General features: G+C 35.5%; 1 protein-coding gene across 1 annotated transcript in view; it reads right to left on the bottom strand.

Moving 5' to 3' along the window:
• LOC150109564 (protein Obscurin-like) overlaps positions 1-16,519 on the bottom strand; it is a 1,271,613-nt gene that overhangs the window by 1,016,094 nt on the left and 239,000 nt on the right. The window contains exons 21-22 of the mRNA XM_090402667.1: positions 12,393-12,565; positions 9,295-9,400 (exon numbers count right to left, since the gene is read on the bottom strand). Coding sequence (XP_090258793.1) covers positions 9,295-9,400; positions 12,393-12,565 — 279 coding nt within the window. The remainder of the gene's footprint in view (positions 1-9,294; positions 9,401-12,392; positions 12,566-16,519) is intronic.

Here is a 16,519-nt window from a genome sequence, read left to right as displayed (position 1 = left end):
AACATTCTACAGCCCTGATATCAATTTTATTATCTGTCTCTGAACCATTTCCAAGGTTACTTCATTCCCCTTTAAATCGTGATGACCAGATCTGAGCATAGAAATCCAGATGTGGTCTGATCATATCTTTATATAATGGAACCATCACACTTTTATCTCTCATAGTCAATGTCCTCAACATTGCAGCAATTTCTTGAGATGTCATCAAAACGTATGCAATATGTCCTCTGAACTTCAAAATTCTCACTACAATCACCACAAGATCCCCTTGCTTCCTTCATTTTTTCCAGCATTACTCCACCAAATGAGCATGAGGTATCCCATCTGTAGATCCCAAATTTCAAACCATTACATTTAGTTGCATTAAACCGACATCCCCATCTTATTCAAATAATACTGAAGTGCTGTTGTTGTGACTCTTTAGTATTATTTGAATACTGAATAATAATAATGCTTAACGGCATTATTACTAATAACCCTCCAAAGCTTCACATCTGCAAACAATTGACTGTCTCTCTGCAGTGATCCTGTGACAATATCAGTGACATAAAGATTGAATAGTAATAGTTCCAGTACTAAACTCTGTGGAACCCCACTTGTAACCTTCCTACTCCATGATACTGCTCCTCATATACAACTCTCTGATTATCTATCAGAAAGGCAGTTACCAATCCAATCTATTATCCAAACCCATATGTTGCAACTTAAAATATCAACTTGTCATGTGGCACCCTGTCAAATGCCACTGAAGAATCAAAAAAAAAAATATGCTGTATGCCTCATCCTTATCTACTGCTCTTATTACTCTATTATAATAGGCAATTACTAAAACTCAAGTGTCCTTTCACAAATCCATGCTGGCCTGTATAAACAATATTGCACTCATTTGTCCAATTCTGTATACAAGATCTTACTAATTTCTCCAAAACCTTAACAACTACAGAAGAAATACAAAAAAGGCCTATAGGTTGATACCTCCACTCTACTGCCAACTTTATGCAATGGCACTATCTTGTCCTCTTTCCATTCTCTAGGGACAAGCTCCTAGAGAACGGAAGGAGGACAAGATATTGAACAAGGAGGACTATGCCATTGACTTGGAGGTTGCAAGACTTTCATTAAACAGTCAAGTCAATGGCACAGTCAGTTTCACAGCACATGCCCTTAAAACACATGGTGAAATTCTATCTAGTCCTCCCCCCCTGCTTTACGACATTTAGTGTACTCAGAATTCAGACACATAAAGCTTGCTGTACCAGGATGGAACACTTTAGTAAAGTAATCATCAACCACCTCAACTATATTATCTGTATTGGTCACCCAAGTCTCATCTCCATCCAGCAAGATAAATTGTACATTTTTCCTCCAAATCACCACATAGCAAAAAATCTCCTTGCAATTTTTTTTGTCCTTAAAATACTAGTTACTTTCCGAGCCACAGCCTTATATTCCTCATGTAACTGTTCTCCACCTCTCTGTATCTTCAATAATCTATTTTTCATCTGCAATTCATTCCTTTTTTATTTCTCATCATTCATTTGACTCCAAATTGCTTTATTTTCTTCACTCAACGTATACAATCTACCACTGTTGTCAGCATTTTTTTTGTTAAGCATCTACCATGTGCCACTGACACCCCCCACCTTCCTACAAATTCTTTTATCCATTGTACTGCTGCAAACTGGTTTCTAAATTTATGACAGTCACCTGTCTTATAATTCCACATAAATTTCTTCTGCCTTGATACATCAACATGACTATTCATCCTCCAAGTCAGGACTACATGGTCACTCTTACCAACTGAGGGCAAGTTGGCATCTTAGTCACAATCAGATCCTCTGATGCCATGACCAAATCCAAGACTCTTGATCTTCATGTTGCCTCTATCATATGTGGCATAAGACAGCTGTCCCACAAGAAATCCAAAAATTGTGTTCCCTTATTGCTACATGCTGTCTCCTGAGCCCAGTTTATATCAATATAGTTGAAAGTCCACCATAATGATCACTCGATTTGCACATGCCAGATTAATTTGCCTAAACATTTCCTCATCACCATCTACACAGGTATATTCCATGGTATCTAGCAACATTCCACTAAATATCTTGTCTTATAAACATCTATTTCATACCATATACTATCAAAGCTATTATTGTTATTTCCACTGTGATTCTCCACAGCAGAAATAACAGATGAATATGCCCTCTCCATGAGAAAGCATATTCATCTCTTATCATGAGTAACACTCCACCACCAACCTCCTCAGTTAAGCAAGTTTCACTGATACCAACAATTTCTGAAGAGAGAGAGATTGTTGGTATCAGTCCCCTTCCTAATGCTCCTAGAATTTGTATACAGAAAAACCAGTGCATTGCCAGTATTATTATAATCCATCTCTTGCATACAGCTCTTGTCTATCTTCAAATTTACTCCCACATCCACATATTCCAGACCTCTCTTCCTAATCATTCTTGCTATCATCTCATTCATTTTTACTGCTCTTCTGCTCTACTCTTCATTATCATACCAAGGCAACACACATACTCACCATCTTTCCTTGGATACATTTCTGCTGCGCTATCCCTAACATCAACCTCAAATCTCATGCTACACGGTTCACAGTACCCTCAGGTCATTCGTACTAGTCATTAATATCATATCCTCTGTACTTTGCCCTTCTTCATTGCTTTCTATCATTCCACAAGGCAAGCACTCCTCTAGGATTCTACTCTGCATAACCTGAATCTTCAAATCTCCATACATGATACTCAAAATTCAAAAACATTCATTCATCTCTCAATGCTTCTAATCTCTTTCTCTCTCTCCTGTCTCTAAGCTATCTATCCTTTGCTTCCAAACGCTCTTGATCTTGACTTTCTTTAATTTCCTCTTTTCCCCTTCCTCTTTCCCATTCTCTTCCATTTCCCTTGGTCTTTGACACCCTTCTCTCACACCTACTCTCATTCTTCTTGCACTAGTGAACCTTTCCAGTTTCCTATCTTCCAACACCCTTCTCAACTCAGTCTTCATTCTGTCCATCTCCTTTCTAATCAGTTCTATTTCTCTCACCCCACAACCTGCTTTCAACTGACATTCATATACACCCACACACAATCATGGCCATTAGACAAACCATCTTCCTCTGCCACATTGCCAAAGGGCAAATCCATGTATACATCTTTCACATTCTCTTTACCCTCCAATACACTACTGGTGTCCAATAAATTAAATTTCATCCATTTCTAAAGCACTATATTTGCTGCTGTTCAATCCTGAGATTGAAATATTTATATAAATAAACATGTTAGCTAGGTCACTTTCCCCCCCCCACACACACACTAACTCTATTTTTATAAAAAAGTTCTATCCATTTCAAATCACTAGTAAAAAATCACATCATTAAAAAATAGAGAACACTCTTGATTTAATAAAGTCTACCTTCCCCTCAATATCATTGAATTATTCAAACTTACTATGTATGCAGGGTACCTTACTTGGCAAGGAAAAATCTACAAGCAGATTTATTTATTTATTCATATGGAGTTTCCTCTCTTTTCTCTCCCGTCCCTATTGGGGCAAGTTGAGCCCCCTCATGGTGGTTAAGTATTTATGGCTGTAGATCCATGTGTTCACAGGGTCAGTTTACCTGCTTGCGGGATGAAAAACCCAGATAAACTGGGGGAAAAAACCCTGCTGTCCATGCCCAAGACCGGCTAACTTGGCTATGGCTGAGGAAGATCCTTAAGCTCCTCGTGTCGGCGATGGGAATCGAACCCAGGACACTTCTTCCCCAGGCATATGGTTGCGAAGTACATAGCCATTAGGCTAACCATGCAGACTTACAAGCAGATTAATGATATTGCAATGGAGTCCTCTCTCTTTAGCTAACTTTTATATGGAATGCTTTGAGAACAAAGCACTCACCACAGCTAATTTCAAACTCTTAGTGCAGCCATGCTTCATTGATGATGTGTTGTCCATTTGGTTGCATGAGCAAGATGCTTTGTAACTTATGTTAACAACCAACATCTCAAAATTCACTTCACTAGAAAAAAAGAATCAAATAATTGTTTACCTCTTCTTGACACATTAGTCACTTGCCTTTCAGATGATTCACTATCCTTTTCCATTTATGGAAAATCAACACACACACACACACACACACACACACATGCACACAGAGGAAGATATTTACATAAACAAAGACATCATTATCCACCCTAACAATACTGGATTCTAAAAACACTTACACATAAAGCCAGAGATATTTGTTCTAATGATTCAGCCCTTTCCATAGAACTCAAATATCTTCACCATACTTTCTTGGTCAATGGCTACAACTCCCACAAAATAGATAAAACACACTACATGGTCATTCTAATTCCCTTCTCAAACATGCAAGATCAAAATACCACTACTCCTATTCCATATATCCAAAGTACATCTGAAAAGATAGCCTTCATGCCACGTTCAAGCCTGTCAAGTTAGCAACTCAGCTCTGTTCTCCTAAGGATAAACTTCATCCTTCAGCCCATCCTGGAGTGTATAAAGTTCCCTTTCACTGTGACTTGGCTTACTATGGACAGACAGAAAGATCCATTAATAAAATTATGGCAAGCAAGGACTGGCAGATCATGCTATGCACTACATGCACTATAGCATACATGCTATAGTGCATGTAGTGCTATAAAGAAGTTACAGGTCAGAAAAACTATTTTTAGTGTTAGCAATGACTATGACATTCTCCTAACCTTAACAAGTATGCATTAATATGCTAAAGATTTGGGACCCAGTCATCTTAAGATCAACTCCTAAGCAACTGTAATACTTCTTTTATACAACATCAGAGGGTGCCAAATTTAGAACTTTAAATCTTTTGTTTGTTACAATTTTAATGTTTCACTTACTCATCATGTGTGAACTGTAACAAATTGTTTTGCTCTAAGGATGCTGGTTTGAAATCCAGCAAAATATAAGCCATTTAATAAACATCCTTTTATAATTTAGTTTTAGTTGGTGTTGTAACACTGTTAAGATAAGTTATGGATAACATGAAACACCTAAACCTATCAACTAGATTCATTTACTATTTGTCTATAATGTCTATAAAGTATAATATATTTCTAATATTTCATAATATAATGTGCTTATTAAAATTGGGAGCCTGTGTAGCTCAGGTTGTGGAATTTGCACACCACGGTGCTTGACTGCATGAAGGAAGAATTTGTTTCGAATCTAGTTGTCGACTAGAGGAAATGTTTCTAAGCTTTTTTTCAACCGGTTCCCAAGTTAGTTGATCTGTAGCATGGGCAAGTGGGGTTTTTCTCTCCAGGAAACTCAGGTTTTTTGTCCCATAAACTCAAGAAAATCGACCATAGAACCCACATTATTTCAGACATTAAATATATTGTGTTAGGGTTAGGGACCAAGAGATGACAGCACTTGTTGATTCGTCTCTCTTTCACTGAATGCCGCTTAATTAGTGATAGACTTGAGCCAGCTATTTTTGATTGGCTGCCAGTGGAAAGTGAACTGCCCACTCAGTCTCCAAAAAAAGTTAAATAGGGCTAAACGGCCTTGCCTACTCACTATATGGGAATAAAAAGGCATTAGCTGCTTTGATTTTTTTTTTGCTGATTAAGTATATAAATTAATATATAAATTATTTATATATACATATATATATATATGTGATAATCGGCTTTTACTCGGTTGTTGTTGTTGTGATACATTTTAAAAACATAGATTTAATTTATGTTTTTAAAATCTATATATATATATATATGACAGAATGATCATTGACTCGGTTAACATATATAGTTTTATGAAAAAAACTGAATGACTAGAACCGAGATTTAATTAAAAAGGTTTTAATATAAACACACTACTAGTTTCGGCCTGTAACAGCCTTCTTCAGGTGACATTATAAAAGAAAAAACACTAAACATTGAGGGTTAAAAGACTATGAATAACATAGACAGTCTTTATACATAATTAGCATGAAAACGTTGTAGTTGTATTTGAAGCAGTTCTTTCATTTGTTGCATTGTTGGGAGAGTGCGTGCTTGCTGCATCACGTGAACGCCAGTGCTTACAGAAATAAACCATCTGAAAACTTCTTTCGAAGTTAATGGATATTCCAAGAAAATCATTAACAAATTCCTTCTTAATCCTCCCAGACATCACTCAGAAGAAACAAATAGATTCAAAAGCAATATATCTATTCCTTACATAAGTACTGTTTCACATAAATTAGCAAAAGTTCTAAAAAAATACAATATCAGAACCTTGTTCACTCCACTTCCAAAGATCCGTTCCTTAATTTGTCTTCATCTTGTCATCATCAACTCAAATACCCTGGCGTATATAAAATATTATGTGACTGCGATATTCCTTATTTCGGGCAGACAGACAAATCTGTTGAAATGCGTATGGAAGAACACATGAGAGACATTACTTACAAGAGACAGCGAGCAAGTGCATTATCAAGTCATATCCTCTTCTCAGATAATCCTAATGATGATAACCAAAGTCACAAAGTCTGCTGGGAAAAATCTACAAACATCTTCCATTGCAGTGACGAAATAGAGAGAAAAATTGTGGAATCAAGAGAAATCATCTTCAATCCTGCTCATCTAAATAACAACTTAAGCTACAGCCTCCCAGATAGTCATTCAGCTGTAATCATGTACTAGCGTTCACGTGATGCAGCAAGCACGCACTCTCCCAACAATGCAACAAATGAAAGAACAGCTTCAAATACAACTACAACGTTTTCATGCTAATTATGCATAAAGACTGTCTATGTTGTTCATAGTCTTTTAACCCTCAATGTTTAGTGTTTTTTCTTTTATAATGTCACCTGAAGAAGGCTGTTACAGGCCAAAACTAGTAGTGTGTTTATATTAAAACCTTTTTAATTAAATCTCGGTTCTAGTCATTCAATTTTTTTCATAAAACTATATATATATATATATATATATATATTTATATATATTAGAACGTTTTTTACCTTGGTGTATTATATGTTAAAGATACCAAGAAATTTTATACTTGGTTTTAATCCTTATCCCAAGTAAGCAAAACAAAGTTCTGTGCATGAAATATATTCATGTCTGAGCTACTTGTATATAGAGGCTGATAACTTAATATCACTTAATATCACTTAGTATGTATCCCATAATGCAAAGCACACACCCTTTGAGTTATGTATAATGCAGTGCATAATGGGAAGGACCACTACCCAGATCAAGTATAAAATTTCTTGGTATCTTTAACGTATAATACACCCAAGGTAAAAAATTTTCTACATCTTTCTCTCATCCAGAGATTTTTATTAAGAAGGTCAAGCACTTTTTGTCTACTTATATATGAGATATATATGACTTCAGCATTACTTCAATCTTGGTACCTCAGGCCCATCAGTCTTCTTTCCTGTCTTGGTAAAGTAATAGAAAAGGTCATCCTATTAAGACTACAATCAGCAGTGGACAAACAGAAAATAATCCCAAATGAGCAATTTGGGTTTCGCAAAGCTCACAACATGGTGCAACAAATTCACCGACTAACAGAACATATCACTCATGGTTTTAACTGGCACCTTCACACTGCTGCTGTATTTTTGGATGTTGTCAAGGCCTTATCTTCAAACTAATTGAAAACAATATCCCAATTAAACTAGTGAAACTCATATATTCATATATTAATGAAAGATACATGCAAGTAAAACTCAACGGAATTGTGTCATCAAGGCACAAAATCCTGGTGGGAGTACCTCAGGGTTCTCTTCTGGCCCCAATACTTTTCACAACTTACATAGCAGATATTCCTCTCAATTCAAGAACAACTACTACGGCCCTTTATGCTGACGACAGCGCTATTTTAGCTAGATCGCTCAGCCCTCGCCTAGCAATCACTAGACTCCAAGGAAGTATCAATGAGTTAGCAAACTGGTTCACCAACTGGAGGATTCAAGTGAACCCCCTCAAAAGCTCAGCCATGTTTTTTTCAAGAAGAAAAGTCTGCAACAAAGAAGACATCCTGCTCTCTGGTCATAAGATCCAATGGCAATCAGAGACCAAATATCTTGGGGTATTAATGGATAAGAAACTCCTTTTTAACAAGCACATCAATCTCACTGGCTCCAAATCTTCCAAAGTAATAGCACAGCTCTACCCACTGATCAACCGCAAGAGCAAATTGAACCTACATAATAAATTGCTTCTCTACCGGATGGTAATACGTCCAGTCATTACCTATGCCTCACCAGCATGGAGTCACACTTCAAGATCAAACATTTCGAAATTACAGAGAATCCAAAACAAATGCCTTAGGATGATCCTGGATGCACCATGGTTCATCAGAAATTCACCGAGAAACCGGCATTCCACACATCTCCTCCCTTCTTTGTGATCTTGCAGAAAATTTCTTCGTGAAGTCAAGTTCACATTCAAACCCACTAATCATACAAGCCGTCAATTACAATGAGACTGATAACAAACGCAAACGACCGAAGGCTATTCTTCTCTCAACTGATCATAGCTAACATAACTGCCCTCAGAGGGTGAGCTTAACTGTTCACAAACCTCCCATTCCCAAACAACTCTCATTACAGATAAAGGGGAATATAAAAAGCACTAGTGCTTCACCCATCCTGTCAGTAATGTTAATGGTTAATAGTAATCTTGGTATTTCTCTCTCTCTCCCGGGTCTGGCTCCCACTGAAGAGATCCCAATAAAGGTCGAAACCGGTCTGGGTAGTGGCCCTTCCCATTATGCATTGCATTATACATGGCTGAAAAGGGGGATACATACTAAGGCAAGTGATATGAAGTCATCAATCTCTATATAAAAGTAGCTCAGACGTGCATATTTTACACGCAAAACTTTGTTTTGCTTGGGATAAAGATTAAAACCAAGTATAAAATTTCTTGGTATCTTTAACACACACACACACACACACACACACACACACACACACACACACACACATATATATTGTAATTAATATAATATAAAATAAACTATATTTGTCTATAAATGATAATTTTATCCTTTCTTTAATGTTTTTTAATTCCAAAGGAATCCTTTTAAGGTTGCTTCTTTCTAAATAGAAAATTGTATGTTTCCACAAACATTAAATGAGAGCTGTATTTATAAATTATATGATAATTTGAACAACAAACATTAAATTCAATTACTGCAGCAGTTCAAGGCTTATTATTAACTTACCGTTCTCCACAATATATACAGTATTATAATAATAATAATAAAAAGAAAATAAGAAAAATTTACCATTTAACAGATGGCTTAGGAGTTCCAGAGATTCTAACTGTAAAACTAGTGGACTCTTCTTCAATTCCAACAGTATCACTCAACTCGCGAATAAAAGCTGGAGGTTCTAAACATAAAAAAGGTAATATTCGATTTTTTTGAATTTTGCTAATGCATTTTACATATTTACAGTAACTTAACTATTACCTGTGTTCCTTTTTTTTTGTTGTTGAGACTTGAAAGTAACGTGTTTCCCTGTATCAAGTTACTAGTATCATGATAGGTATCCTAGTGGTGGAGCTGACACTTTAAGGCAACTAGGCTTGCCTTTTTTTTAGTAGATAGTGAAAACTACAGTTTGAAACTTTCCTGTGTCAGCCCCCTCACCCTCGAATTGCTCTAACAGCACTGAGGGGAGAAGGAGTAAGAAGTAAGAGAGTAGAAGACCAGTCTACAGATATACCAAGTGTATATTGTAGGAGGTAAGATCAGGTCTAGCTTGGGTATCTCAAGTTTGCCATGCCCATACTCACCAATGTGACCTCTGAGAAAAGATACTTTAAAAGAACTAAACTAAAAACAAAATCAATAGAAGAAAAATTATACAATTATAAACAAAAATGGATAGGACATGTAAACTGAATGGTGAACAGGCAATATCCTAAACAAATAATAAAATATAAACCAACTGGAAAGAGAAGGTCGGGTAGACCTCAAAAAAGGATATTGGATGGATAATGAGACAAAAACAGATCAATATGGTCTATATCTGTAATTTGTGTTATGATGATGATGATGATAACTATTATCTCATTCCCAGAGACAAAAACAGATCAATATGGTCTATATCTGTAATTTGTGTTATGATGATGATGATGATAACTATTATCTCATTCCCAAAGAATAAGGGTGTGTCAGACAAATGAACTTTCATTATATTAAGAGATCATCATTAATATTTGAATAACTATAATTGGATAAAGGAAATGGCTACACCACGATAATGCTTGACTTTGCCAAGGCATCTGATAGAATACCACATGGAAAACTATTACAAAAACTAGAGAGGATGGGAATGGATATGAGGCTAGTAGCATGGATAAGGGGATGGCTGATGGACAGACACCAGAGAGTAGCATGTGGCGGAGTGGAATCTAGGAGAATGATGGCGACTAGTGGAGTAGCTCAGGATTCGGTACTAGGGCCACTACTCTTTAATTTGTATATCAATGACATAGGGAAAGATTTAATAGGGGATATTCAGTTGTTTTCTGATAAAGCAAAACTGGGGAGAGCAATAGTTGATAAAGGTGATGTAGATATCCTGCAGGATGATTTAAATAAATTGACATTGTGGGCAAAGGATAATAATTGTCAATTTAAAGTTGCAAAATGTAAGGTCATGTACTTTAGGTTGAAAAGGTTGCATATGATGCACCATATTGATGGTATTGGTTTGCAGGAAATTGATGAGGCTAGGGACTTGGGAATAATGGTAGATAAAGAGTTACAGTTCAGTGGGCATGTTGCAAAAGTTGGTATAGCTCGAAGGATTACTTGGATGTTGAAAAACACACTAAAAAGTAAAGACAGGGAAGTTATTATCCCTCTTTATAAGGCTATGATTCGACCACATCTTGAATACTGTGCACAGATTTGGTTACCTGGGTTTCTTGGAGACCAGGAGGTGGTCAAAAAGATTCCGAGACGTGAGACCAAGATGGTGACAGGTCTGTGGAATACTCCTTACAAGGATAAGTTGAAGGTTTGTAGGTTACAAAGTTTAGTTGATAGGCAGAAATAGAAATTTTTAAGATATTAAAGGGGTTTTATAAAATTGATGCAAGTGAAATTTTTCAATTATATGACAAATAGTCAGAGAACTATATGGAAGTTGTGTAAGAGTGTGTTTAGTAGGGATGTGCAAACCAGATTTGCTGCATGGAGAGTGGTGAGTGAGTGGAATGGATTGACAGAATTGGTTGCGAGTTCCCTGATGGTGAATAGATTCAAGGAGGGGTATGATAGCATTTATGTGTATGATGGTTGATTTGGGTCTCCTGCGATGAGTCTCCTGACTCCATGGAGATGCCATATAATAACTATTCATTTTGTTGAGTTGATTTGTTTATAATATTTAGCATACATGATTTTTGGAAGTTTTTCTATTTGGTTATACTATAAATTAAAGATGCCAAGAAATTATATTCTTGGTTTAATTCTTTATCCAAGTGTAAGTCATTATAAGTTGTTAAAATGAACAACTGTCTTAAAGACACCTCCCCATATCAGATTATAGATCAGAATTCCCTCAAATCTCAAAAGAAAAAAAAAAAAAGTTTAAAAATTATATTTAAAAAAAGTTACATCTTGGACTACACAAAAATCTTACTGTATCAAAACTGAAACCTTACCATGTCAAACCTCCTTTGTTTCAGGACATTAGTTCCTTTTCAGACAATATGAATTATTCTAAAACTATTTAATTAAGTGCTATATGTCTACCACATTTATAATTTTTTTACAGCAAATTATCAGGAAATTTCCTCTGGTAGTGGTGATAAGAAGCACTGTTATGAGCAGTTGAAGTTTGAGCATTTCACACTGTGCAATGATAAAAGAAAACTGAATTGAGACCAAAAAAAAATTCAACGGTCCACTAAACTGAAGAGCAACACAGACTAGATGTACACCTTTATCATGTAAAAATGTTAGAACTTGAAATCCAGTACACAAAATGAAATAAACTATGCTAATTTTTTAATATATATATATATATATATATATATATCCCATATACAAGAGGTACAAGAACTTCTTAAAGAGGTGTAAGTGAAAATTGTTGGAAAACAAACATATCATGAGGAAGGCTGTTCCAGGGTAGATGGAATAAATGAAGAAGGGGAGAAGCAGATTCAATAAGTCTTCAGTTATATTATATAAAGGGATGTCTCATTTAAACAGTTACTAAGAAATATTATTTATAATTAAAACCACTTTAATCTGATGGGGTGAAATAAAAATGAAGATATCAATAACAAATGGAATATCTATTCTATTAGTTAGTGGGGTATCTTTACATATTAATATGTCAATACTGCATGAATTTTCTAGTTTACCATTCACAACAAGTGATCCAAATCCTGTTTGACTACCACTGTCATTGCTGATAATACAAGAGTAGTTGCCAGCATCTTCAGGATTTGCTTTTTTAATAAAAAGTGAACAAGCCTCTTCTTCCTGTAATATTTTTATTCTTTCACTTTCGGGAATTTGTTGGCCATCTTTGAACCTAAAAGACAATAAAGGTGACAAAATAGCACAAGACAGTTTATAAACCTTAAAAAAAAGGAAGAAAAAATAAGAATATAACATTTTTACATGCATAAACAATTTGTAAGCAAAATAATCATTTTCAGATGTCTTCTATCTTCTATTTTTAATTCTAAGTGAATGCCCATTCTACCTCTAGTCATATATTACTAACTCAGTTAACATAATGCAGGGAAAAAAAAATATATATATATATATGTGTGTGTTCATATTTATATATACTGACTATAACTGAGACTGGAATAACAATTAAATTTATTCAAAACGGAACATGTTTCATCGGATTGTCCGACTTCTTCAGGCATGGGAACATAGAAAGCAAGTAAACACTATAAGAAACATCGTATCACTATAAAACGACTATTATAAAATTCGGTTAGCTTTGAACTGTAGCTACAGTCCGTGTTGAAGTTCTATTGTTAACACTTAACAACAGAACTTCAACACTGACTAAGGCAGTGTTGGGTCTTTAGAATGTGGAGAATGAGGACAAATTGAGAGAATGTAAGTTGCAGAGTCTCGTGAATAGGAGGGAAATGAGGGGGGATATGATCGAGATGTATAAGCTAGTCATCATCATGATCAGATTCCTGCCATGTACCCTCAAGGGGGTGTATAGGATATGACAGTACTACATGAAAAAAATTACATTATTATTAATTTCCTATCTACAATTTTCCTCCAAATCAGTCTGTTACTTGTTAAGACTCCAACATTATCAGATCTTATATTTCTATCGTCTAAAGCACTTTCTACAGTATCAATCCACCTATATCTTGGTCTTCCTCTGGGTCGTTTTGCTGCCAACCTGGCAGAGAACACTTGTTTTGCTAATCTTTCCTTGCCCATTCTGTTTAAGTGACCATACCACCTGAGATTAGCTCTGCTAACGCATTCCTGGATGCTGACAATGTCAAGTTCTTTCCTAATATCCTCGATTTTAATATGATACTGCAATTGATGCCATCTGTTCAGGCCTATAATCTTTCTTAGGACTCTCATATCTGCAGTCTCTAGTCTTGGGTCAAGTGTTTTACTTCTGACCCAGCTCTCAGATCGATAAGTTAAAATTGGTTTGAACATTGTCTTGTATACAGCTAATTTAGTGTTCTGACTAATTTCTCTCTTATTCCATATGAATTTATTCAATTGACTTCCCACCATACCAGCTTTGCTGATTCTGTTGTCTATTTCTATATTTAATTTACCATCTTCAGTAAAAATCATGCCTAAATAGCTGAAATGTTTTACTTGTTCCACAGGTTCCCCATTCACAACACAGTTGACATTTTCAATGATTCTGCCTATTTTCATTGTCTTTGTCTTTTTATTGCTGACCTTCATACCATATCTATTACAACAGCTATTCAATTTATTCAGGGAATCTTGCAGACTTGTAGCAGATTTATTTAGAAGTATAACATCACCAACATAAAGCAAAGAGATGAGATTAACATCTCCAATTTTGATATTATGTTTAATACCACTTTCCTTCATAATGTGATCCATATAGATAATGAATAACAGAGGGGATAATGTACATCCTTGTCTCACACCAGAATTAACATTAAACCATCTTAATGTACTTCCTTCAATTCTAACTGCTGACTCACAACTCAAATAAACACTAAGTATTGCTTGATATAATGCCCCATTCACACCATATAACTGCAGCGTATTGAATAGCTTCTGTCTTGGCACCTTGTCATATGCCTTTTCCAGATCGACAAAACTTAAATACAGATCTTTGTTATATTCCCATGCTTTCTCGACTATTTGTCGTAAAGTGAAGATCTGATTCTGACAGCCTCTATTTGGCCTGAATAGAGCTTGTTCTTCGCCAAGCTTTTCTTCCACAATTCTTCTCAACCGTTTCTCAATTATACTTGCATAAATCTTGGCAGGAACACTCAGTAAAGAAATACCTCTGTAATTCTCACATGCAGTTTTATTTCCCTTTTTATATATGGGTACTATGAGAGCTCTACTCCAATCATCGGGAATTCGTCCCTCTGTCCAGGCTTTCTGAACTATGCAGTGCAGCCACTGTAAGACTTTTATACCACCATACTTCAGCGTTTCTGTTCGAATATCATCTACTCCTGCTGCCTTTACACATTTCAAGCCTTTGATGGCTTTTTCTACTTCAAGTATGGATATGTATTCCTGACTACATGCCTGGTCAGTGTTTTTTACCACTGTGCTGTCATCACTGCTTGTTTCATTTAGCAGTTTTTCAAAGTAATTACTCCATACTTCAAGGATATCTTTTTCTCACGTTTTCATGTCACCTTTATCATCTCTAATTCCTTTTACAGCACTCTTTCCTCCATTCTTAAGCTTCTTCAACAACCTCCAGAATATTTTGCCAGCTTCTTGATATTTATTTTCTATATTCTTGCCAAAGTCCTCCCATGACTTTTGTTTAGCTAGTTTTACACAGTGTTTAGCATTCTTGCATTGGTCTCTATATTCTCTAAGAGCACAAGCTGACTTATTTGACAGGAACTTTTGGTATGCTTTCTTCTTTTCCTTCACTGCCTCTTTAACCTCCTATGTCCACCAGGGAGTTCTGATTTTTTTATCCTTACAAACAACCTCACCACATGCCTCTCTGGCAGAATCAATCAATGTTTTCTTCAGAGTTTGCCAATGAATCTCCAAGGTTTGATTCCTGTTCTCAAACTCTTTCATTTTTCCTTCAATAATCTTTGTGTATTTTAGTCTACAGCTCACATCTGAGAGCTGCTCAACTTTTATTCGCTTTAAAACTTTCTTACATGTTATTCTTTTCAATATGAAATTCAATTTTATCCTGCTCAAGACTAAATAGTGATCACTTCCAATTTCAAATCCTCTGTACACTCTGGTGTCCTGCACCAGGGAGAAAACATCACTATCAACAATAACATAGTCAATGAGACTTTTCTTATTCCTAGCCTCTTCTCTCCATGTGAATTTGTGCACATTTTTATGTTGGAACATGGTGTTAGTAATAACCAGTCCATGTCCTGAGCAGAAATCCAACAGATATTTGCCATTATTATTAGCTTTGCTCTTTTCTCCAAATTTTCCCAAAATATTTTTGTATGTCTCACAATCATTTCCTACTCTGCTATTTAGATCCCCAACAAGGACCAACTTTTCATTTTTCATTGTGTCAGTTGCTTTTTCAAAAAATTCCTCCACTTCTACCTTAATAGAATCTTCTGTGGGACCATAGGCACAAATAAGTCTCATTGTCCAGTTCCCCATTCTCATATTTTCCCACATTACTCTACTTGAGACTGACTGCCATTCAAGAAGATTAGCCTCATATTTTGTGTTGAATACTATGGCTACTCCTTCTTTTCCTTGATTGTCATTGCCTGAATATAACATTTTGTATTTATTGCTCAGAAAGGTCTCACCAGTTTTGGTCTTTTTTGTTTCAGTCACCCCTATTATGTCGATCTGGTACTTATCTAATTCCTCAGCTAGAGATATTTCGTACTAAAAATATTACTACATCTTCAGTGTTACAAACAGATAGGAATGGAATACAAGTAACAAAAATTTGGTGCATCACCTATTAAAACAGGTGATCCACCTATTTTAATATGTTGTTGCGAGCTAGGAAATGAAAGAAATTAATAAATAGTTAATATTTAAGATAATTGGTTTTTTTAATGATTACATAAAATAAAAGTCTCCTAGATCTTCGAGAGAGAGAGGCAATCATTTCAATTTGAATTTGGTCGGTGTAAAATAACTTCACAACTTTCTTTAAAGAGGCATTCATATTTATGATGGCAGATACATTCATAAAAAGTCTGCTCACCACATATCTCAAAAATTTGGCATTCTTAAATCTCTTAAATTAATTTAAGAGATTTAAGTTTAACTTAAATTCTTAAATTAATTCTAAAATTAA

The sequence above is a fragment of the Typopeltis vanoorti genome, chromosome 2 (genome assembly GCF_054136105.1).
Source record: "Typopeltis vanoorti isolate ZY-2024b chromosome 2, IOZ_Tvanoo_1.0, whole genome shotgun sequence".
NCBI classification, from domain to species: Eukaryota; Metazoa; Arthropoda; class Arachnida; order Uropygi; family Thelyphonidae; genus Typopeltis; species Typopeltis vanoorti.
This window is presented reverse-complemented; position numbering and strand designations above follow the sequence as displayed.